Consider the following 26,499-nt stretch of genomic DNA (forward strand, 5'->3'; position numbering starts at 1 on the left):
ACATACGCATCGATTATTTCTTTCTTTTTATTAATATTTATTATTAATTTACCGGGAGAGATAAATGCAAATGAATGACTATGAAATGCAAAGGCAATTGAGAGATTTCATAAATCACAAAACTTGATTTCATTGATCATAGAAAGTGTACAACTTATCATACAATGCTTTGAAGCAATTTTTTACAATATGAGAAAAGCCGATAAAAACCCACAGGCGGGTTCATTTTTCTTCTCCATTCGTCTTCGGCTTCCTCCACATGGCGTGCTATTGCTTCAACTTGCATATGGACGGCTTGGCTCATATCATCACTACTTTTCTGAGCGTCCTTCGCCTTTTGAGTGTGATAGTTGATCATGGCCTGCAACTCGTTAAGCTCGTCTTCGGCTCGATCCTTCTCTTCTCGGAGTCTAGCCATTTGTGCTAGTCCCTCCCTTTCCTTTTTGCGGAAATCGGAAAGGTTTGCGGTTTGTTGTTGAGCAACTTCCCGCCATTGTTGTGCGTCGGATCGAGTCAAGAGTAGATCGTCTTGCATGTTCTTGATCAACTGTGCCTGCCTTGCATGTTCGGCTTCAAGGTGTGCTATCTTTGCGTTGACTTCTTGAAGTTGACTACTCGGTTCAACCTTTGGCATTTTGGATGCCCGAGTAGTCTCCTCATTGAGGTTAGCACACTCATCCTTGAGCCGCTCTATCTCGTGGTCTTTCTTCTTGCATTGCCTTTGAAGACCATCAATAGTAAAACTGGATTCTTCATTTTTCTCTTCAAGAACTCTCATTTGAGCTCCCATAATTTCCAGCTTTTTGGTCAAGGCGTCAACTTGTTCTTGCAATGCCTTCCTTGTTGCTGTGGTTGCACAAGAAGTGGATGGTTGAGGCACCCCCCTCTTTCTCCTCCATTCCTCATAATCAATGGAGACGGATACCCGAGGCTTTCCAAGCTCGAGATCTCCCTCATAGGTTGGTCTCTCCCACGCTCTCATGACAGCGTGCATGTCCTTCTGATGCTCATATTCGAAAGAGAAACACAACCCTCCAAGCTCCTCTATAGTAGGAATGATCTGAGTCCTCATCAGTTGCCTCATAACCAATCTTGGTGAGTAGGCTATGCAACCTCTGAGGCCCATTAATGGTATGCTTGGATAACTGCCGCATCTCATCAATACATTGCTTGGACGGAACCAAGGGCAAACCCACGTGAAGTGTTCAATACTCCACTATTCCATCTCCTCCTTCCACTCGGAAGCATATCGGCGACGTACGGGGATCTTCGAAAAACTTCTCAACGGATCGGGCAAAGTCCCCATATGACTAAAGGCATAAAAGTGTGTGATGCCCCACACATACAACAAGGAGGTGCAGCATCGGATGATTTTTCCTTGCTTCTGTTGAGACAAATGAACAGAGAGCAAGGTGTCGGCAAGAATGGCAGGCACGGGACTCTTCATGTGTACGTCCCAAGCGAAGAAAGCGTCCATCGCAGCATGGTCCACTGTGTTAGCGTAAAAGGGGAAAAAGATCATCCCAAATACAGCTAACGCTAGAGTTTTGTTGAAAGCTAACCAATCTCCCTCACCAGCCAAGGAAGAAAGGTGGTCTTCAATCATAGCAAGCTTCCAACCTTTAATACTGCCGTTCCCCACTAAGGCAGCTGATCGTGATGGTAATTTGACCTGAGTGGCAACTCTCTCCACGGCCACATGGTTATCATGAAAGATATAGACCCCAGCTGATTTGGGCCATCGTAGCATGAGCTCGTACTCCTCGAGAGTAGGAACTAGGTCAAACTGGGGGAACTCGAAACAATGTAGATCGAGACTCCAAAAGTGAACCAATGCTCTCAGAAAAGATGGATCCACACAAATCTTCATCAAGTCGAGAACTCGTCCATAGGATTTTTCGAACTCCAAACGAGCTTCTCGTGGCATCAAGGTACAGAGGTGATCCAACCTCTCGGCACGGTACAATAAGAAGTCCACTTTCTTCAATTGCCCTTGCACTCCCCTAGATCCCTCCATGATCTACAATAAAATGCATGATATGAGATGATGGAGATGAATATGCATGCATAGTGTTTATTTAACTAAGCATTATCATGTTTTTGGGATTTTCCTAACATGATGCATGATATTGCTTGGTTTGGGTAAATATCATTATTTTTTTGATATTTTGTATCTTTTTGTATTTTTGGGTGAAAAGGGAAACTACCTATATGAATGCAATGAAGGTAGACGTTAACACCATGTACTTAGAAGATCCTTATTCCTATTTATTATTATTTTTTTATTTTTTTATTTAAAAAAGAATGTTGTATGTTTAAAAGGTGCAATGTATGCTCATACAATGTCACATAAAAATGCACACACAATTCACTCATCCACGAACAGTCACGAACGAATCACGAGGTAGGGGTCTCCTGCAGAAAAGTGCATATTCAAGGAGGATCTAACTGTTCTCACTTGGTCAAAGGCCCCCAAGGTGCCCCCATTATAGGGACCCAATTCCTCTCGTCGTAAGTCGATGGAAAGCTCCAACGCACTGTTGGACTCAAGTTCATGGTTATCACCTTGAGTGATGTTTTTCCGACAACGGTCTCGTAGGCTCCTATAGACCCATTCAACCGGCCGTACTAACATCCACTCCCTATGGATTACCACTCATGCCCCCGGGTATAGAGGGAACTGTTGTGTGCAAAGGTTTGTGTGCAATTTAAACAAACAACAGTTACTTAAAGCCAAATATATAAAGCATGTTATCATACAAGCAAGGGGTAATGAAGTAATTTTAACTATTATTTGTTAAAATAATCTGTCACTAAATGGGACTGACTCTCGAGGCTTCCCCAGTGGAGTCGCCATCTGTCGCCACCGGCCCAAACGGGCCTCGGCGGTCGCGAAGACGGTCGAGCTCGCTTATTATTTTAGTTTTGAAAATGTATTGGATTATTAGAACGACTTGTTCTCAAACTGAGACCTTGTCGATCTTATCCAATTTATTTATTAAAAGTCTCACTAATCCATATTAATCCCAAGCGGGACCCTCCATGGATTAGTGGTTTTCACAAAAGGAGGGTTCGTGGAGTCGCCACCAATGTTTTACTCAAAACATTGGAAAAAGGGATAAGGCAATCAACTTTGGCCATTACAACCAGAGTCGGGTAAGGGAGTCGGTTACGCGTGGGGAAGGTGTTAGCACCCCACAGCGCCCCTTTCGGGTTCCCTATGACAGATTATTTCTAAAATAATAACGTAAAATTACTAAATTACCCCTATTTATTATAAGCGATTATAAATTAACTATCTACATGATGACAGTTTAAATATGCACACAGAAAGCAGTAAAAGGATGGATTTAAGAAGAAACCTCTTGAAGCGTGCTTTTATATATTGAGTAAAACTGGGAAGCTTTTTGGCGTTCCCTCGCTCTACAAGCTCGCTCGCTCCTTCCTAAAAACTTTTAACTATGGAAATCCGGAGGATTTCCCTTCGACTAGGTTCGATCCTCAAGCAAAATGGCTCGGGGCTCAAGAACTTTGTCGGATCAACTCTCCGAGTGATTTCTAGGGCAGAACACTGCTCAAAAACCCCAGAATACTCAAGGAGAGGGTTGAAACTATCTGAAAAAGTGTGGAATGACGTCCAATTGACGTCATATTTATAGGGAATAGGCGCAATACGGCCTACAGAAGTAATACGGCCGTATTGAAATTTTTGAACTTCAATACGGTCGTATTGAGTTCAATACGGCCGTATTGAAATTCAGAAATTTCAATGCGCCCGTATTGAGTTCACTGCGGCTGTATTGAAGCTTCAATACGGCCGTATTGATTTCAGTACGGCCGTATTGAAGTTTCAGAAACTTCAATACGCCGTATTGAGTTCACTGCGGCCGTATTGAAGCTTCAATACGGCCGTATTAAGTTCAGTACGGCCGTATTGGGCTTCATTCCCTCCACTTCCTTATTTTAAGCTATTCTAAGACCTCTAGACCTACAGAGAACCCTCCTAGGGCCTTCCAGGAGTCCTTCTGGCTGGTCTTCCTTCAGTCTTCGAGAGTCTTCAAGCTTTATTTCCGACCCGGACAATTTTAGGGGTCTACAACAGGAAAATGACTCATGAAATCTATACCCTAGACATCAAAGACCTCGCAGAATAGCATGTGTTGCTGAGGCATCTGCTGTGTCCAAGAAAGGGTTCCTCCTGCTCTCTGAGACTGCTCACAAGTGCTACAAATCTTCCATGAATCCTTGAAGATGGTGGGCCAGTAGAAACCACAGTCAAGCACCTTGCGAGTTGTCCTCTAAATGCCAAGATGACCACTAGGTGCAGAAGAATGACAAAATTGCAGGACCAAGTCTATCTCATGGTCTGGCAAGCATCTCATGATTACCTGATCACTGCAAAACTTCCACAAATAGGGGTCATCCCAAACATAATGTTTAGCATCACTCTTAAGTTTATCAATTTGAGCTCTAGATGCTAAAGGAGCAAAAATAGAAGCAACTAAATAATTGACAATATTTGCAAACCAAGGGTTAGAGGAAAGAACATAAATAGTTAACAAATGTTTATAAGGAAAATCATCTTGAATGGGCAAAGTGTCCATATCCTCAGCTCTCTCAATTTTGCTGAGATGGTCTGCCACCAAGTTTTGTGCTCCGCTCCTGTCACGAATGTCCAAGTCAAACTCTTGAAGCCAGAGCATCCATTTGATCAACCTAGGCTTTGAGTCAGCCTTCTTCAACAGGTACTTTAGAGCTGCATGGTCTGTAAAAACAACGACACGAGAACCAAGTAGATATGATCAAAATTTATCAAGTGCAAAAATAATAGCTAAAAGTTCCTTTTCCGTGGTCGTGTAATTTGCTTGAGCAGCATCTAATGTCCTGGAAGCGTAGTATATCACCCTAGGAAATTTGTCAACCCTCTGTGCTAAGACAACCCCCAGTGCATAATTTGAAGCATCACACATCAGCTCAAAGGGAACTGTCCAGTCTGGTGCCTGAATGATAGGGGTGGTGGTCAAGGCTCTCTTGAGGAAATCAAATGCCTCCTTACACCTGTCATCAAAATTAAAATCAATATCCTTCTGTAGCAAGCTGGGTAGTGGGAGGGCTTTCTCACTGAAGTCCTTAATGAAGTGCCTGTAGAAACCTGCATGGCTAAGAAAAGATCGCACCTCTCGCACGCAAGAAGGGTAAGGCAATTGTGCAATAACAGATATCTTTGCAGGGTCTACCTCAATGCCCCTACTAGAAATGATATGCCCTAAAACTATACCCTGCTCAACCATGAAATGACATTTCTCAAAATTAAGAACAAGGTTAGTCTCAATGCATCTATTCAGAAATCTATCCAAACTATCCAAACATGCATCAAAAGAGGATCCATAAACAGTAAAATCATCCATAAAAACCTCTATGCAATTTTCAAGAAAGTCACTAAAAATACTGAGCATGCACTGCTAGAATGTGCCAGGGGCATTACATAGGCCAAAAGGCATCCTCCTATAGGAAAAAGTACCAAAAGGATAGGTGAATGTGGTCTTTTCCTGATCCTCAAGAGCAATATGAATCTGAAAATAACCAGAGAACCCATCAAGAAAATAGTAATGAGATTTACCTGCCAAAAGCTCAAGCATCTGATCAATGAAGGGTAGAGGAAAATGATCCTTCCTTGTTGCTTGGTTGAGCCTCCAGTAGTCAATACAAACTCTCCAACTGTTTTGCACTCTGGTGGGTATGAGCTCATCCCTCTCATTCTTAACAATAGTGAGGCCTGTCTTCTTGGGACCACTTGGACTGGACTCACCCACTGACTGTCTGAAATAGGATAGATGATCCCAGCCTGTAGAAGCTTGGTCACCTCTTTCTTTACAACGTCCAAAATCACCGGGTTAAGTCTCCTCTGAGGCTGTCTCACTAGTTTAGCTCCATCCTCCAATAATATCCTATGCATGCACGTGGATGGGCTAATGCCATGAATGTCTACCAGGGTCCAACCAATTGCCTTTTTGTGCTTCCGGAGCACATGCAACAACCTATCCTCTTAATCAGCATCAAGGGAGGTGGATATGATCACAGGAAATCTCTCATCATCCTCTAAGTAAGCATACTTGAGGTTCTTTGGAAGAGGCTTCAACTCTGGTGTGGGTGCTGACTGAACATCAGAAGGAACCAAAGAAGGGAGAAGGGGTTCCGTAACCTGTACCTCAACCTGGAAGTCAGATTCTTTTGTACTTCTTGCAACATGGTTAGTGCATTCTGACTCTATAAAATCAAGACCAAGAGGTACAACACCCAAAGTATCAAATTCAGATGCCTCATCACAATCAATTTCACATTCAGACTCATATTCAGATTCAGACTCAATGCATAAAAGGCAGTTATACAAATCAAATAAAAATGAATGTTTCTTAGCATGAGAAGAATCAAAATCATTGTCGCCACCCGCCGAAACGGACCTTGGCATTCGCGACGATGGTCGGACTCTTTTTAAAGTTTTGAAAAATGATGGATTGTTAGAACGACTTATTCTCAAATTGAGACCTCATCGAACTAACAATTTTATTAAATGATTCACCAATCCATGTTAATCCCAAGCGGGACCCTCCATGGATTAGTGGTTTTCGCAAAGTAGGGTTCTTGGAGTCGCCACCAATGTTTTACTCAAAACATTGGAAAAAGGGATAAGGCAATTGATTTCATAAATCAACTTTGGCCACTACAACCAGAGTCGGGTAAGGGAGTCGGTTACGTGCGAGGAAGGTGTTAGCACCCCACAACGCCCCTTTCGGGTTCCCTATGACAGATTATTTCATAAATAACAATGTAAAATTACTAAATTACCCCTATTTATTATAAACGGCTATGAATAAGATATCTACATGATGAATAAATTAAACATGCGATGCAACAATCAGAAAGCAGTAAAAGGAAGGATTTTGAAGAAGAAACCTTTGAAGCGTGCTTTTATATATTCAAATGTTAGGAGGCTTTTTGGCGCTCCCTCCCACTACACGCTCGCTCGCTCCTTCCCTAAAAATTAATCTTTACTATGGAAATCAAAAAGATTTCCCTTCGACTAGTTCGAATTCTCAAGCTAAATGCTCAGAACTCAAGAACTTCGTCGGATCGGCTCTCGGAGAGATTCCTAGGGCAGAACACTGCTCAAAAACCCTAGAATACTCAAGAAGAGAGTCCAAGAAGTGTGGAAAAGTGTGGAATGACGTCCAAATGATGTCCTATATATAGGAGTGAGGCGCAGTACGACCTCTGACATCAATACGGCCCGTACTGAAGATTTGAACTACAGTACGGCCGTATTGGTTTCAGTACGGCCGTATTGTAGTTCAAATTGTTCAGTACGGCCGTACTGAACTTCTAGGAGGCCGTATTGAGCTTCAATCCTCCCACATCCTTATTTTAAGCTACTCTAAGACCTCTAAACCTACAGATAATCATCCTAGGGTCTTCCAGGAGTCCTTCTGGCTGACTTTCCTTCGGTCTTCGAGAGTCTTCGAGTCTTATTTCCGACCCGGACAATTTTAGGGGTCTACAATCATGAATGTGCTCATCAACTAAATCATCAATCAATTTAGCACGAAAAACAGAATGGGCTTTAGAAGGAAATTTCATGGCATCCAAAATATTAAAATGAACAACAATATCACAAAATTCCATAGACAAGGTACCAACATATACATCAATCTTGGTATAGGCTATTTTCAAAAATGGTCTACCCAAAATGATTGGAACAGAACCATGGGAGAATCCCTCCTCCATATCAAGAACATAAAAATCTGCAGAAAAAATAAGTTCACCTACCCGAACCAAGACATCTTCTATAAAACCTGTGGGGTGGGCAACACTCCTATTGGCCAACTGAATGACCACACCCGTAGGTTGCAAAGGTCCAAGAGACAGAGAATTAAAGATAGACAGAGGCATGACATTAATTAAAGCTCCTAAATCAAGCATGACATTTTCAAATTTACTGTTACCCATAATGCAAGGTACACAAAATGTACCTGGGTCCTTACATTTTTCAGGAATGTATGGAACAAATTTACCTATGAGAGTTGAGACATTTTTTCCCATGCTGATTCGCTCATTGCCCTTTAGCTTCCTCTTGTGGGTGCACAACTCCTTCAAAAACTTAGCATATTTGGGAATTTTCTTGATGGCATCCAGAAGAGGTATGTTCACCTCTACCTTCCTGAAGGTCTCCAATATCTCCTTATCCACCTCTTCCATCTTTTTCCTTGGAATTGACTTTGGTGGAAATGGAAGAGGGATAGGAGGCTAATGTAGATCATCACTATGTGCACTAGAAGAAGGTCCACCTGTATGAAATTTTCTGCCACTACTTGTAGGGGCCTCTCTCTCAAGTGTAGGCTTAGGTACAGTGAAGGTACAGCTGTAGGTGCTAGTATGTCAATTTTTTTTCTAGACCTCAAGGTGATGGAACTCACATTCTTTGGATTCTACACAGTCTGTGAAGGTAACTTGTCTAAATTTTGGGATTGTGCCTGATTGAGTTGAGTGGCCATCTGACCCATTTGATTTGTCAAACTCTGAATGGAAGCTCTGGTCTCTTGCTGGAACTGCATGTTTTGGATGGTCATCTACCTCACCAGCTCCTCTAATGAAGGCTCAGAAGAAGTAGAAGGTTGAGCTAGTGGGGCTGTAGGTGCAGGTAGAGGTCTCTGTTGAGGAGGCAAGTATGAAGAACTCGAGGGATGGTTCTGGAAAGGTGCTTGATTTTGCTACTGCTGAGAATTTCCCCACCTCAAGTTGGGATGATTCCTCCAACCAGGATTATATCTATTGGAAGACGTATCATAATTTTGTTATTGTTGGTGTGGGGGTCTATTGTTGTAAATGTTGGCAGCATATGCTTGTGGGGCATCAAGACCTGTAGAAGAGTCTTGCAAGGAGGGACAAGCATTTTTTGGATGATTAATTGAAGTGCAGATGCCACATACTTTTGCTGGTGCAACAAATTTTTGACTTGTAGCAAGTTAGGAGACTAAGGTGGTGAGAGCATCAATCTTACTCTCTAGCTTCTTATGTTCTGTTGACTTAGAGGCTCCCACATCATGGACACCTCTCACAACTATGGCATCACTCCTCATATTGAATTGTTGCGAATTGGATGCCATTTTTTCAATCAGCCCTCTAGCAGAAGCAGGTGTCATATCTCCTAAAGCTCCTCCACTAGCTGCATCAATCATGCTTTTATCCTTTATGTTCAACCCCTCATAGAAATACTACAATAATAGCTGCTCAGAAATTGGATGGTGAGGGCAGCTAGCACACAGCCTCTTGAATCTCTCCCAGTACTCATATAAGTTCTCCCCCACGAGTTGCCTAATTCCAGATATGTCTTTTCGGATTGCAGTGGTCCTGGATGCAGGGAAGAATTTTTCGAGGAAGACTCTCTTCAAGTTATCCCAGCTTGTTATTGAACCAGGAGCCAAATAGTACAACCAGTCCTTGGCAAGATCCTCCAATGAAAAAGGGAATGCCTTCAGGTATATGTGATCTTCAAGGACATTATGTGGTCTCATGGTGAAACAGACTATGTGGAACTCCTTCAGATGCTTGTGTGGATCCTCACCTGCACGACCATGAAACTTGGGCAACAAATAGATTAGTCCAGTTTTAAGCACAAAAGGAACATCTTCCTCAGGGTATTGAATGCATAAACTCTCATATGTGAAATCAGGTGCAGCCATTTCCCTAAGTGTTCTCTCTCGAGGTGCAGGTTGGTCACCCATGTTTTCAGTTGAGTCAACTTCAGATGCTACACTCACACTATGGTTATCACCCTCAGGAGGTGGAACTATCTGCTCTCTAACTAAGCTAAGGAAGGTCCTATCTATTTCAGGATCAAATGGATGCAAAATACCTGGATTGTTCCTAGTCATGCACTACATGCAATCACATGCAACTACCACGTGAACAATAGGGGTAAAAAGGGAATTTTCATGAAAACTTGGAAACTATCAAAACCAATGCACCAATATCATCCTAAAATCATTAGAAACTACCACAAAAAATTTCAAAGCAAAATTCAAAGCCTAACTATATGAACTGCCCATGAAAAGCTTTGAAAAATAGGGAAATAAAACTTCAAAAATAGAAGAAAAAAAATAGTAAATGACCTTTTTTTTGAAAATATAGCTGGGGCTAGATGGCGTTACTGTCTGGGTTTGATAGATCTCATTTTTCTACACAATTTGAAGAAAAAAAGTTTGTCCTATTCTGATAACCAGAGCAAAAGTTATGGTCGTTTGAAGTTTTGCTGAAAACTATTTTCAAAAATTTTAGTATCTCCAAATCTAGACCAAACTGGGTGCCCTTGCTCTTTTTAAAAAAAAAATATAGGTTGAAAGAAATTACCACACAAAATTTGAGGTAAAAATAACAAGTCTAGCTATCAAAACCAAAAATCACAATTAATTGGAAAATTCAGCTACTATTCAACACTATTCACGCGCCACATTTTGCACCAGATTTTGCACTAGATTTTGTACCAGATTTGTAACACTTCCGCACCATTTTCCCACAGTTTTAGAATCTGAACAGAGGACTAGTAGGGAGAGAAAACAGAGTATGCCTACACACACTAAAATGAAAATAGAGTACAGACTAAAATCAAAACAGTCTGGCGCACCAAAACAGAGCAAAAACTGCACCAAATATGCACCAAACTGCACCAAAAAACGCACCAGAATGCACCAAAAAAATATAGTTACCCTACTAACTCACCACACTTCACAATGAACAGACGGACAGAGACACACTAACATACACAAACACAAACACGAAAATAACACAACACACACTATATTATGAACCTTTGGTTGGAGCGTTGCTCCCCAGCAACAGTGCCAAATTCGATCGGTTTCGTACCCGATCAAATAAAATACGAAATTTGTAGTACTAGGAAGTGACTCCTAGGTCATCTCTCAAGGAGAAACAATGCCAATCCAAGGTTCATGTAATACAAACAAACACACAATATGGAAGGTTTTCAGATTCAAATGAACAAAAAAGTCAACAGTAATCAATAAAACAATACACTCTCCAACTTAGTCATCACACACTCATCATTGGTTAAAAATATTATCTTCAAATCGTTTTAAACCTTGGTTCAACTTCTAGTAATCACTAAACATCATTACTCTTGTTTTGAACGCATACAAATGAAGCATTAGCATACATTCATTTCTCTGTTTCACGGGATTAAGCAAATCGTGAACAAAACATTCAATCCAGATGAACAAATACCATTAAGCATGGAAAATACAAGGGTTAGAATACGAAGATGTAGTGAAATAAAAAGACCTCAATAAGCATTAAACTCAATTAGAAAGTGTTACTAGTTTAGGCTTCCATGGAGGAAGACAAAGAAGAAAACAAAGAGAGAAATGGAAGAAAAAAATGAAAAATGAGTAATCTCTATTCTCAATACAACCAGAGAAGAAAAACGTGAAGAAAGAGTTCCAGAACAGGGAAAATGTAAGAGAAGAAGGAGAGAAACATGGTCACATCCAGTCTGCCCACTTGGTGGCTGCATGGTCAACCCTCAAGACCTAAAAGAAACATGGTCAAACCCTAAAATGAAAGTGGGCCTCCTTCCCATTTGTCTGGACCAAAAAAGACTAAAACAAGGTTAACAATAATGTAAACATGTGGCTGATGTGGCAAGTTGGTGCTGACATGGTGCTTACGTGGCCCTTTATCTCTTGAAGTCCAAAAATAATATCCAAGCCCGAAAATGCTCCACAATTAGCCTGAAAATAATTGATAAGCAACAATTAGACCAAGTGAATCATAATTAATTAAAATTCGAATTACTAGCCCAATGAAGCCGAAACAGTGAAACTGTACAATTAATAAGCGATTAAGCCCAAATCAACAATTAAAATAAGTACAAAAAGATAAATAAATAAGGGAAAATAATGACTCATCAACCATCCCCATCCCCATCCTCAATTGTAGCATCCACACCATCTTTATTCCTGGTTATTACTTCTATACCATCCCCATCCATAGTTATTGTTCCTACACCATTTCCATCCCTAGGTATTACATCCACACCATCTCCATCTTCGGTTGTTGAATACACACCTTATGTTAATCCACCACCTGCTGGTGAAAACTTAAATGAGGGGGACCCACCACTTGATGATCTCCAGTCTACCCACTTGGTGGCTGCATGGTCAACCCTCAAGACCTAAAAGAAACATGGTCAAACCCTAAAATGAAAGTGGGCCTCCTTCCCATTTGTCTTGCCCAAAAAAGACTAAAACAAGGTTAACAATAATGTAAACATGTGGCTGATGTGGCAAGTTGGTGCTAACATGGTGCTTACGTGACCCTTTATCTCTTGAAGTCCAAAAATAATATCCAAGCCCGAAAATGCTCCACAATTAACCTGAAAATAATTGATAAGCAACAATTAGACCAAGTGAATCAGAATTAATTAAAATTCGAATTACTAGCCCAATGAAGCCCAAACAGTGAAACTGTACAATTAATAAGCGATTAAGCCCAAATCAACAATTAAAATAAGTACAAAAAGATAAATAAATAAGGGAAAATAATGACTCATCAACCATCCCCATCCCCATCCTCAATTGTAGCATCCACGCCATCTTTATTCCTAGTTATTACTTCTATACCATCCCCATCCACAGTTATTGTTCCTACACCATTTCCATCCCTAGGTATTACATCCACACCATCTCCATCTTCGGTTGTTGAATACACACCTTATGTTAATCCACCACCTGCTAGTGAAAACTTAAATGAGGGGGACCCACCACTTGATGATCTTCCTTTTATTGAAGCTACTAGTAAAGGGTAAGAATAAATTAGCATTTATATAATTTTTTTAATTATATGTAAAGTTAAGTTTATTGAGTTTTAAATTATCATGTCTTTGTTTTCTATTTAGGTTTAACCCATCAAATATTGCATCAAAGGTTGTCACATTGACCATTAAGCAATAATATTATACATCGTGGGTCTCATGGGAAGCAATTTCCAAGCCTGATAAAGATATTTTCTTCCAATGCTTTAAGGTAAATTAGTGGTTTATGAAATCCATGTTTACATGTCTATTTCATATTAGTTTTTGATTTTGTACTTTGTTGTTTTTGTGGGGGTGTCTATTTCATTTCTATGCTTAGATGTATATTTCAATCTAGGCTACTAGTTTTACTACTTCAAAAAAAATGTTGTACTGCACCTTATCTATGGTGAGAAAAGGTTGTATCAATCTAATAAATTGTTTAAGAAAGTTAGATTGAACTGCATGCAACTATACAAGTTTTAATTGAATTAACATCACCAAGCCCCATGGCCACTTTTATTATCCCAAATTCATATGTTTGGTGATGTTGGAGCCCGAAAAATTTTGATCTCACCCACGAATGGTTTAGACCTTCGTTTTGAAAATCTCATCGGTTATGGAATGCTCGAAAACTAGACTAATTCCTAATCAATGGTTTTTGAAAAGGTTCAAAGGAGTTGTCACCGATATTTTACTCAAAACATCAAAAAAAGGAAAAGGTTTTTGCAAATCAATTATGGCCTTCATAGTCAGAATTAGGTTTTGGGGCGCGGTTACATGTAGGGAAGGTGTTAGACACCCTACAATGCCCTAATTCGGCACCTTATGATGAATTTAGCATAATAAAGAATCATAATTTAAACATTTTATCCCCTTTTTATTGATTATTTACACATTGTTCTTATTACAAATCTTTACGAAAATAAGGGGTTTAAACCCCGAGCGTTTGAAAAGATGTTATCTATATTATTATTATCTACTCAAGGCAATATCATATGAATAAGATAATTTAAATAAAGAAGAGATATGGAATTGATGAGAATACCTCTGAAGCAACCTTTATAGAAATCTTCAAATGTTGTGTTAAAGATGCATTTTGGTAGCCCTTCGCTCTACAAATGATCTCGCAAACACTTAAGAAATACAAAGGAAGAGGAAGAGAGAGTATCTAAACTAAAACTATAGAAAATGAGTCACAAGTCATCTCTTTTTTGCTCCAACTTCGGTCCCTTTGTACTATGCACGAGACACCTATTTATAGACTTCAGAATCAATTGGAACGACCATTTTGGTCATCAGAACGAGTTGTTCTGGATTGGTTTGTTATGAACAAAATTTGAATTCGGAACGAGCCATTTTCAAAATTGGAACGACCCGTTCCAAACTGATATTTTGTTCATAACAACATAGGTCAAAACAGTCCATTCTGATTTGGGAATGACCCGTTTTGACCTAGGGTTTTCAGGCCTTTTTGGTGGTTTGGAACCGTTCGTTCTAGATTGGGAACGACCCATTCTAAGCTTCTAATTTAGCCCTTTTGATCTTCTGGGCCTTTTGATGCTATTCTAGTCCATTCTAATGTCATGTTGGGCCTTCAAAGACCTCTTTCCTTATTTTAGTAGGCATTTATCTTGTTTTAGTATCTCGAACGAAATTGGGTGTCTACAGCTGCCTTTCTTTACTTGTACTTTGGATGGCCATGTGTTTCCTTTCCAAAGGCAAGTAAAGACGTAGACATTTAATCTAGGTCTTCTATTTTATCCCTTGATGCAGGTGTCTCCATATTGATTTCTTTGAATAGATGGGTTTGCCTGTATCCTTGCTCTTTGGAGTAGCTGAGTTTCGGGTTGCATGCTTAATTGAGGAACAACAATTGTACCATCTGATCTTCTGCCTTCGTGTTAGATGCTCCATGTTGCTTCTTCTGATTTCTTGTTTGCAATGGTGAGGTGAAGATTTCTTCTAGGTCTATTGCGAAGTAAGAATATTATGAGCTCAACCCCTCTAGGCTAGACTGGTATTAGGGCTTCCAGCCGGCCCAAGTCGTGATGAGTACCGTCTCTCTAGACTTTTCCCTTATGGCTTTGTCGTGTATCAGTTTGGGAAGTGAGTATTTTCTAAGCTTAGTATTTCCAAGCTAGACTGATATTAGGTCTTCATGATGGAAACATGCCAAGACTAAGGAGACCAAGAGGTGATACATTAAAGGGACCAACAGGAATGGGATGATTTTGAAGACCTTTCATATGTTTTTAAATATAGTAGTTACTTGTATAGGTTTATTTTGCATTTGTATTTGTAAGACACTTTATTTCCTTTTTATAGAACATTCTATTGTGTATTTAGAGTAGGTTCTTTGGAGACTTTTGCTCCATTTGACCTTGTATTAAAGGTCACCCATTTTACATTTTTCAGTAGTAGAAGTGGGGTGGCAAATAGCAAGGCATGAGGGTGTGATTAGCAATTGGGCCTAGGCAAAATTTTACATATTGGACTTGTTTTGCTCCATATTTTTCAAGGAATCGATTTAGCTAGGTCTCACCATCATTGGGTGAACCTAACTAAACCAAATCCAAAATCATTGAAACGGATTAAGGAGCAAAACAAGCCCAAGGCCGCCTAGCTTTCTCCTTTGGCCGAATTGCTTCTTAAACCTTGGTTCCTTAGGAAGCTTGTGCTACAAGCTTCTAACTTAGCTTGCTTCCCAGGCAAGCTAAATAGAAGCTTGCTCCACAAGCCTCCTAAACTAGAGTGGACAGTCAAGCTAAGCCAACAATGGTTCACTTGACCCATGGTTAAGCTTAGCTTGTAATTGTCACACCCTTACTACCCCAACACATATATTGTAACAATGTAAATAACCTAAAGAATAAATCTTTCAACGTTGGTAAAAGGGTTCACATAAAAACCTTCACAAATGTTCTTCAATATCCAAAATGATTGAAAATAAATAAATTAGTAAATGAAACATAAGAGTTTACAAATTATTTATAAAAAATAATAAATACAGCTCCAAATCCATATAAAAATTTCATGTCCTAGAAATCCTCTGCCCCGATGTCACAATATCGGAGCATACCCACAATTCAACCGTTGGCATTCTAGATGCCACTCAAAGCCGGATCTTCCTCACCTAAAACATCCACAAGTTTTACGGTGAGAAAAGAAAACATCTATATGGAAAGCACACAAGGAAAAACACAACATAATCTCATCATAACTCCTTAATGAAATATTCACAAGCATTTATATATATCATAATTTATCAATCATTCATCATCTTCACATCTCAATTACATCAATTCATCACAATCCACACAAATCTTACAATTAACACTATGCCAAGGCCACGCCACATTTGACACAAGTGATACGAGTTAATTGCCTCACTCATCCCACACCATGCCAGGGGCACGCTAGTCCTTGTAGCATCACTTACTCAAGGTTCGTCTCATCCCTGGTCATTAGTGTGAGGAACCACAATCACATTACAATCCACACAATCTCTTACAATTAACCCTATGCCAAGGCTGCCACATCTTGTTGAGCTTAGAGAAGCTTGAAGCTTAAAAGAGTTTTGATGATCACAAGATATGAGACAACAACAACAACAATGTGGAAGCACAAAAACAAAGTCAGAGAAAGTAAAGAAAAGGCTATGAAATAGAGCTATGTAATAGAGTTTAGAAAATAATAAAAGAGTTTTGATGATCACAAGATATGAGACAACAACAACAACAATGTGGAAGCACAAAAACAAAGTCAGAGAAAGTCAAGAAAAGGCTATGAAATAGAGCTATGTAATAGAGTTTAGAAAATAAAATGCTTTGAATGAGTTTTTATGTTGTGTATGCTGTGTGCATGAGCAAATCAATATCTAAGCTAAGTAGAGAGTGTATGATGATGAGTTAAAAAGGTTAGAAAGTTATTTTGAGGCTTAAAATGAAGTTTTGAAAACTAACTCAAAATAATTGATTATCATTAAATATAATCGATTATTCCAGCAACAGGCAAAATGGGATGCCTTGCTACAATAATTGATTATTTTCCAAAATAATCGATTATCCCAAAAATAACTCTCTGGAATAATCGATTATCCAGCAAAATAATCGATTATATTGTTCTTGGTTGGTTTCCAGAAAACCTGAAGAACAAAATAATCGATTATTCTTTAAAATAATCGATTATCTGGGTCTGAGACTTTTATAAATAGTTTGAACTTTGAGAAACTTAAGACAAGAGTTAGAACTGATAATCAAATTGAGAAAAATGTTTTTGTGGAGTCTGTGTGACAATCTTGGAGAGTTTTCTTTGTGAAATCCAAGAGTAAAAACGTTTGTGAAAAACTTTGAGAAAGGATCATCATCATCACAACATTCTTGAAAGGGGAAGATTAAGATTTGCTTCTGAATTCCAGGTGAATTTGTTCCTTTATTCTGTGTGAATACTTGTAAAATCTTGAGAAGGGTTTCTCAAGTGGTAAGGTTTCTTGTAGTGGGTTTCTACAAGAGGTGCTTTCTTGGGGTCAAGAAAGTGGTTATCTTTAGTGTTGAAGTATATGCATGTGTGTGTGCTTGTAAACCTTCTTCCTTGAGATAGTGGAACAAAATCTTGATCAGGTGTTGATTAAGGACTGGATGTAGGTCACATGTGGAGTGGCTGAACCAGTATAAAAGACTTATGCAATCTTCTTCTACCTTTATCTTTTACCTTGAGTAATTTCTTGGTTGAATATTAAAGAAGATAATTCTTGATTAACTTGTGTGTGTGAATATTGATGGTTTAATCTGAATTAGAGCATTACATTTGAACCTCATTATTTTGTAATCAAGAAAGCATATATCATTCATACTTCCATAACAAGTCTTTAAATAAGCTTCATTTGAAAATTCAGTCTTAGAAAAGTTTAAGTGAAATAAAGATCCTAAATACTCTGAAAATTTTTAAAGGGTCATAGAATCCAATTCACCCCCCCTCTTGGATTGTGCCATTCTTTTTTATCACATCTGACATAAGTGATGCGTGTTAATTGCCTCACTCATCCCACACTATGCCAGGGGCATGCCATCCCTAAAGCATCACCAACCTAGGGTCGTCTCATCCCTGGTCATATGTGTGAGGAACCACAATCACAATCATAATCATATCCATACAACATCTCATCTTATAACTCAATTCCATATCACATACACAATTCCATATCTCATACACAACAGATAAGTCCAACAAAATAAGGGTTTACACACCCCTCAAGCAATTCACATCTAGATCATCATTTCTTATCAAGTAATATAACAATAACATTCATAAATTAATATAATAATCAATGGAATTACCAATTTAATATAATCTTAACATAAACGGTAAAACCCCCAATTATTCCAAAACCTAACTCAGACACTTTTCTACAATTTTTTTCTCTCTCCCAGATCATCATTCTTACAAATTAAATATACATTTCTAATCCTCAACACATACAGAATCTAATGGGATCAACAATTCCTCATACTGAAATAATTATAAAATTACTCATAATCTTAAGGGACTCTTCCTCTACCCAATTCTCTCATGCAACTCTACATACAAATAATTTCCTTTTCCCCCGTACCTGGATAAAAGTAGTTGAAACCAAAATAGAGATCTCCTTGGTCTCCTCCTCTGAGTGCCCCTTGATCTTCAGAGAGTGTAGAAGGAAAAGAAGAGAATGTAGAAGAAAGAAGTCAGAACTGAAAGAAGTTAGAACTGAAAAGTGTGATTTTTTGGGAGTGTCAGAGCTCTCTATTATAGGCATCAAGCGTCGCCAAAATGGCCCGTTTCAAATCTAGAACGGCCCGTTTCAAATCCAGAACGGGTCGTTCTGGACTCTGACGGCATGTGCAAAATTCACATCCAGAACGACCTGTTCTCAAACTAGAACGACCCGTCCTGGGGTTGCACTTAACCCACAATGACCATATCTGGAACGGCCAGTTCTCAATTAGGGTTTTAGGCATTTTGGTGATTTGGGACGCCCCGTTCCAATTTGAGAACGCACCGTTCCAATTTGGGAACGCCCCGTTCCAATTTGGGAACGCCCCGTTCCAATTTGGGAACGCCACGTTCCCATCTTAAATTTGTAGACAATTTTTGTATTTTGGAACGGCCCGTTCTAGTTTGGAAACGACCCGTTCTTGGATACAAAATCACTCTCATTTTAGTAGTTTGGAACGGCCCGTTCCAATTTGGGAACGACCCGTTCTGGACTACTAATCACCCCTATTGGGCCTTTGGGCTCCACAAGCTACCTACTTCTATAAATTCCTAAACCTCACTCTTGTACTCACTTTTGAGCATATGAATTTAGAATTTTTCACTAAAATTCTCTCTCTCAAGAGTCTTAAGGCCGTGGAGAAGAAGCTTATCCCCTAAGCTTCTCAACAAAGGAATTTCTCCTTTGTTCTTGGTTCCTCAAGTTTCTTCCTCTTCAAGGAAGAAACCGAACCTCCTTGTGTTACTTCAACAAGCTTTGGAGCTTTTCAACCTTTGCTTCCGCCATTGATAAGTCTAACCTCAAGAGAAAAGGACATTGAAGGTGGAGAGTGAAGAAGAACATCAACCACTTCTTCTACTACTTCCATCATTTCAACTGGCCCAAGTCATGATTTAAGTACCATCTCTCTAGACATTCCCTTATGGCTTTTTCGTGCACCGGTGAGGGAGATGAGTATTTTCTAAGCTCAACCTCTGAAGTCTGGACTGATATTAGGGCTTCAGTCGACCCAAGTCATGATTTGAGTACCATCTTTCCAGACTTTCCCTTATGGATTCGTCATGTACTAGTGAGGGAGATGAGTATTTTCTAAGCTCGGCCTCTCCAAGCTTTACTGATATTAGGGCTTCAATCAACCCAAGTTGTGATTTGATTATCGTCTCTCCAAACTTTCCCTTATGTCTTTGTCGTGTACTAGTGAGGGGGGTGAGTATTTTCTAAGCTCAACCTCTACAGGCTAGACTGATATTAGGGCTTTAGGTGGCCCAAGTCCTGATGTTTGAGTATTATTGTGTTGACCTTTCCAGACCGCTTGCTATGATGGTGAGAATTATTATATTGACCTCTCCAGTCCACCTACTTGGAATGATGAGTATTATTGTGTCAGACTCTCCAGGTTGCCTACTGTGATTGTGAGTATTATTATATTGGCTTCTCCAAGCCACCTACTTCTGATTATGAGTATTATTGTGTCGGCCTCTTCAGGCTACTTATTGTGATGGTGAGTATTATTGTGCCAGCCTCTTTAGGCCATCTACTATGATAATGAGTATTACTATGTTGACCTCTCTAGGTTGCTTGTTGTGATGGGTAATATTATTGTGTTGGCCTCTTCAGGTCACCTGCTTAGGATGATGAGTATTATTGTGTTGGCCTCTCCAAGTTGCCTACTGTGATGATGTAGTTTGATTATCTTTTCTCAGGCAAGGATGTTGATAATTTGTTGGTAATGCCCTTGTGATAGTGGAAAGAGGAGTGAAAGAATTGTAACTTATGATCTATTTTCTCCATTTGAAAAATTTGGAGGAGTGGTGTCTTCTTGTCTTTGATTGAGAAGGATCGTGACTTCGGATCCTGTCTTTCTCTGTTGAGGGAATGATGGAAGATAGTGCCTGTTGATGTCCTTAGTGCTCTTCTGGTGCCCTTGGCTTGGGCTGTCTTTACTGATTGATTTTGAAGGTTAGCAGGAACTTTATGTTGTTCCTACTATGTGAGTATTATGATGTCTCTCTAAGTGTCTTTACTAGGGATAGATGGTAGGGATTTTGGTGTTGTTCCTGCCAAGTGAGTATTGTAATGCCTCTCCAGGTGTCTTGCTGGGATCTTCTTGAATGATGATTGCTGATTGTTGAGGTTTCATGGTTGATGATTGTTGAGATGGATTTAGGTGGATGTACTGTTGGAATGTTGTTTTGATTCATGCTCATTATAGTGATGTTTTGAGCACGAGGATGTAGATGTGGGTGACTTGGATGTTCTGTTACAGTTGTTGGGGGGGTAGAGGAGTGTTTACAAGAGGGCAAGTAAGCTCTTGTGGTGATATGGTATTTACTGATGTGGCTTGAGGGTGTCATGGTTGTCTTGTAGGCCTTTTACCAATCTTGATGTTATCGAGTTGAGATATTTGGCATGATTGGTTTGATGGGATCGCTACTATGGGGAGACCCTAGCTATCTGATAGACTATGGCCAAGGCCAAGGAATCCAAGAGGTGATACATTGAAGGAACCAAGAGGAATGGGATGATGGACCATGGGCCAAGGGCCTAATCTCTAGAGCTATGGCCACCTTGAAGACCAATGGACACCTTGAAGACTAGTGAGCTTCCAAGCCCAAGGTACTCTTCAATTTGGACCACTATATCATGAAGAGAAGGCGTAGTTCTGATTGTAAATATCTTGTACATAATTCTCTTGTATAGGCTTATTTTTGCCTTTGTATTTGTGAGGCACTTTAGTTTCTTTTATTAGTCATTGTATTTTGATTCTAGGGTGGGTTACTTGGAGAATTTGACTCCATTTAACCTCCTTTGTTGATACACTCATTTTCTATTTTTTCAGTAGGAAAAGAGGGGTGGCATTTAGCAATGCTTGAGGGTGTGACTAGTAATTGGGCTAGAATTGGGTGTAACACCCCAGTTTTCAATAAAGTTATTATTATTATTATTATAATAATAATTATTATTATTATATGGTATTTGGTCATAATTATTTTAATAATTATAGAAGAATATTATTTTGTACGTATTAAATAAGTATTTTTTATTAGCATATTTAAATAAATATTTATATGTTTTAAGAGAAGGTTGATTTTATATGATATTTTATTATTGAAATTATATTATTATATTTTGGGTCAGAAATATATTATTATTATAGAGGAAAAATATTTTATAATATACATGTATTTATTTTATTTAATTATTTTGAGGAAAAAGAGAAGTGGGTTAGAAGAGAAGGAAAATGGGTTGGGTTGACCCAGCCCAATGAATTAATTTTAAGGAGTCAGGTAGCGTTAACCCTATCTACCTTATTTGCGTTCTGAAAGGTTAGGAAAAAAAAAAAAAGGAGAAACAAAGAGCTCTAAGGAAGAGTACTCAGGAACGACCTTAGATCACACCTTTGTCTTCTGCTCATCCAGGTAAGGGGGGAGTGAGAAACCTCGCTCTGGGTGTGGGATTGTATGCTGGGTAGTGGGATTGGCCCCCAATCCTGTGTTTGCTGTATTTTTATGTATGCTCATGTATGAGGGGTTTCTCCCAATTGTATCTGTTTTGCTTATTATTTTTCTTATATGCAATTAATTGTATGACTTGAGATCTCTATGGGTTCCTATGGGAAACCCTATGAGAAAACGGGCAAAATATGAATGTTTTCTATTTTTCCTTCTGATTACTTTGTTGTGTTCCTTGTTGGATGTGATGCATGAGTATGTGGTTAATTTTGAAAATAAATGTTTTAATATGATCTAGAGTGCTCTATGGGTTCCTGCGGGAAACCCTACGAGAAATAGGTAAAATATGAAATATTTTCTGTTTTGATTTCTGATTTTTCTGTTATATTCCTTGTTTGATGACATGTAAAAATATGTATTTAATTTTATAAATAAACGAGTTTTGATATAAATTAAAGTGCTCTGTGGAGGCTTTGTGAATATGATGATGTAAAGTGAAATGTGATTGAGACATGGGATATGAAATGTGATAATGAAATATGATGACGAAATGCGATGATGTGATATGACCATGGGAAATGATAATGTGATATGAGAATGCATAGAGTCTTGATTGACATGCATCATTTGCATAAGTGTTTTAAGGGTACGATATGGAATACACCACTAGAGAAGGCCCCCTAGTGTAAAAGCTTTGGGGATTAGTCCTTGGGGATAGCTCGGTTTGGAAGTCCCAGTCTCGCCCATTGTGTGCATGGGATGTATCTTGCGCAGCTTAGCTATCCTGACGAGACTCTGGTAGTATATCCTTCTAGTGAGAGTGCGCAGAGGGTGTGACCCGGCATGTACTCCTAGACTACTCTTCGTGTATTGCTAGCGGCAATATGCCATGTGATGTTTTACTGGTGCCACATGCATGATAATGTGAAGTTCGTGTCCATGCATGTGCATCCTTATTATTAAATGATGATAAATTATTATTTGTATGACTTGGATGATTGAATAAACTATTGTTGTTGATTGATCTATGAGGTAACTGTATTGTTTGTGTTTGGCTATCCGGTGTGCGTTCCTACACCGTGAGCCAGAGTGAGATGTTTCTCACTCCCTTCTTTTGTGTTGTTTCTCTTGTTTGTTATACAGGTGATCATCAGCGTGAGGCTGAGGATGTTGGTGATGAAGCTTAGGCTTCTATGTTGGGTTTTTCTCTTATAGGACATGTGACATCGGGACATAGATAGGATTAGTTTAAAATGTTCTTATTAAATTATTTTGGAAAATTCAGTTTTATTTCTTTGTAATTTTACTGGCATGTTATTTTGATTAAGTTTATGAATGTGAACTCTTTACCCTTACGTGGTTGGAAATTTGATTTTTATTAATGAAAAATTCTATTTTTTTTATAATTACTGTATATGTATGTTGGGGTAGAGAGTGTCACATTAAGTGGTATCAGAGCAGGTCGATCCAATCGGTCGTGAGTTATGTACTTATCGTGATTCTATTGTGTACTCTGATTGTGTCTTATTTGTTGTGTACTTTGATGATGTTTTGCTTTGATGATGATGATGTTCTTCTTGTTAAGTTATTTTGTAATTAGAGGAATGATAGTCATGATAGTGTTAGCCAATACCATTATGATCGCTCTTCTTTATTCTTATGATTGCTTATTTGTTTGATACTTCTTGCTTACGGAAGAAGTAGTGGTTGAGTGATATCGCTTGTGTTGCAAGCATATGTGCGAGTAGTGGTAGACGAGATATTGTGCTAATATTATAGGAACTATTGAGGCCTTAGACTTGGGTAAGACATTGATTGTTTTTAGTGTATTAAGAGTTTACGATTGGTGGAATTTTTTAAAGCTATAGTTGTAGCGATTGAATCTAAGGATGATGTATGTTGAGAATTGGAGTTTTGGTATTCTTAAGGAGTGATTGAAGTGTTGATGATTTCTAGAGTTTGATGGTTGCATGTTGACCTTTTATGGTTTAGGTAGCATGTGAATTTTATTTTCTAAGCCTTTTATACTGAATATGTGAGTTGTTTTGGTTTAGGATTGTAGTGGAAAGCTTGAATATGAAGTTGAGGTGTGAGTTTGGAAGGGTTGAGGTATTTTTGTGGGCTTAGATATATTGATATACTATTGCTGTTTGGTGTAGAGGATATTTTCGCTGCAGTCTTGTTGTTCCAGTATGAGTACCATATTGACAGATTTAGATTTTATAATCTTCACAAAAGTTGTAGCCTTGGACGTTATCTTTCCAATGGAACTGGAATCAGGTAAAACGGAGGTCTAGAACTCTAGTTATAGCTACTTTGGTGATCAAAGGTCTAGCTGTAAGCGCTGAGTATATCTGCTGCGGTTTTTGAGATTTTTAGCTAAGAAGATAATCTTTTTAGAATCTTATGTCTTCATAGGAGTTGTAGCTTATTCTCTTAGCTTTCGTTTGAGATAGGTTTGAGATCATTTGGATGAGTAGAACTCTCTGTGTGTTATTTTCTTTGATAGTTGTTGAAAGGAGAAGTAAGCTGTAATAATGTTTTTGGGTTAGTAGGCAATGCAAGGATAAGAATTGATTTTGTTAAGATGTTTTGAGGTGTTTTCATGTGGATTGAGAGGTTGTTTAAGATTGTATGATGCTATGTGGTAAGGGTTGTTCATGTACATGCTTATGGATGATATATTTGAAGGTTTAAAGTAGGTATTCTAATATGATTTAATATGCATGTATGTTGATATGTGGATAGATGATCTTAGGGATCAATTGGTGAATGTCGTGTGGTTAGTGAGATTGATCTTAGGGTGTGATATGATCATATTGTAGTTGAGGGTGGAGATATATTCAAGACGGTTGTATGTTAAGTTATCTAAGTATTACTATTTTATTTTATCTTATTTTATTTTATTTTATTATTATTTTTTTATTGTATGAGATAAGTTTTCTAGTTCCTGTAAATTCCAGTTGAGGTAAACATGGATCTGTCTCAGGTAGAAGTTGTGTTTAAGTGGAGAGATAGATAAGCCAGTTAGTGAAGATAAGAGTTTTATGAGGTTAGCTTATTATTATTGGAGATTTATTGAAGGAATTTCTAAGATAGCATTGCCCTTAACTACATTCACTAGGAGGAGTATTCTCTTTATGTGGGATAGTAAGTATGAGAGTAGTTCCAACTCTTAAGGCAAGATTGACTAGTGTTAATATTATTGGATTTTAGTAAGCCTTTTGTGGTATATAGTAGTACTTATAAGATGAATTTGGATGCATTGTTGATGCAAGAAAGAAAGGTAGTAGCTTATGTTTCTAGGCAATTGAAAATTCATGAGAGGAACTACCTTATCTATGAGTTAGTGGTTATGATATTACATTAAGATTTGGAGACACTACCTATATGATTCTAAGCTTGAGGTATTTAGTGATTGTTAGAGTCTTAAATATCTTTTGACCAAAAGAGATAGTTGGAATTTCTTAAGGACTAGGATTTTAATCTCATTTGCTATCTAGGTAAAGGCAATGTGGTGACAGATGTCTTGAGTAGAATGATCTTTCATTTATCATTTTGATGATTTAAAGGTTAAATTTGATTGAAGAGTTTAGAGATTTAAGCTTGATCTGTGAGCTTACCCTTAGAAGCATTGAATTGAGTATGTCGAAGGTGACTAGTGAATTAATGGATGAGATTAGAGGAGCCTAAGAGTTAGATCCTTTCTTAGTGAACCAAGTGGAGAGGATTGGTAAGGGTATAAATAGCCCTTTTCGAGTGGAAGTTGATGGTGTTTTCTGGTTTCAGGATAGAATCTATGTGTCTAATAATTCCGAATTAAGGAAGATGATCTTAGAAAAAGGCAATAAGAGTACTCTTAGTATTCACTTAGGAGCTATTAGATGGATTAGAAAAATTAGGAGGATGTATGAGAGTGACGTAGCGGAAGCGTGGTGGTCTAAGGTGAAGAGAGGAGTAGAGGAAGTTGTGGACTCGTGTGTAGTATTCCAAAAGCCTAAGGTGGAACATTAGAAAGTCTAATGCAGGAGACATATCCATTTTTATTTACTTCAGGTAATTTCGAGGATGAAATTTTTAAAAGGAGGGGAGAATTGTAACACCCCAGTTTTCAATAAAGTTATTATTATTATTATAATAATTATTATTATTATTATATGGTATTTGGTCATAATTATTTTAATAATTATAGAAGAATATTATTTTGTACGTTTTAAATAATTATTGTTTTGGACAATTATTTTGTACGTATTAAATAAGTATTTTTTATTAGCATATTTAAATAAATATTTATATGTTTTAAGAGAAGGTTGATTTTATATGATATTTTGTTATTGAAATTATATTATTATATTTTGGGTCAGAAATATATTATTATTATAGAGGAAAAATATTTTATAATATACATGTATTTATTTTATTTAATGATTTTG

At 38.3% G+C, this 26,499-nt stretch overlaps 1 protein-coding gene across 1 annotated transcript; it reads right to left on the reverse strand.

Moving 5' to 3' along the window:
* Positions 1 to 6,046: 6,046 nt before the first annotated feature.
* Positions 6,047 to 8,624, reverse strand: LOC145949907 (uncharacterized). The gene is made up of 3 exons (XM_083060814.1): positions 8,488 to 8,624; positions 7,579 to 8,215; positions 6,047 to 6,364 (listed from the first exon to the last, which is right to left on the reverse strand). The coding sequence occupies exons 1-3, from the start codon at positions 8,622 to 8,624 to the stop codon at positions 6,047 to 6,049; spliced, it is 1,092 nt and encodes a 363-aa protein (XP_082916940.1).
* Between the last annotated feature and the right edge of the window lie 17,875 nt (positions 8,625 to 26,499).

Source organism: Cajanus cajan, chromosome 7 (assembly GCF_000230855.2).
Source record: "Cajanus cajan strain Asha chromosome 7, NIPB_CcT2T_4, whole genome shotgun sequence".
Lineage (NCBI taxonomy): Eukaryota > Viridiplantae > Streptophyta > Magnoliopsida > Fabales > Fabaceae > Cajanus > Cajanus cajan.

Coding starts and splice junctions, on each gene's coding strand:
- LOC145949907 (XM_083060814.1), bottom strand. CDS start 8,624: ATGACCATCCAAAACATGCAGTTCCAGCAAGAGACCAGAGCTTCCATT. Junction 8,216..8,487: donor AAGTTACCTTCACAGACTGT/GTAGAATCCAAA, acceptor GGAGACCTTCAG/GAAGGTAGAGGTGAACATAC. Junction 6,365..7,578: donor CTAAATTGATTGATGATTTA/GTTGATGAGCAC, acceptor TTATGCATTGAG/TCTGAATCTGAATATGAGTC.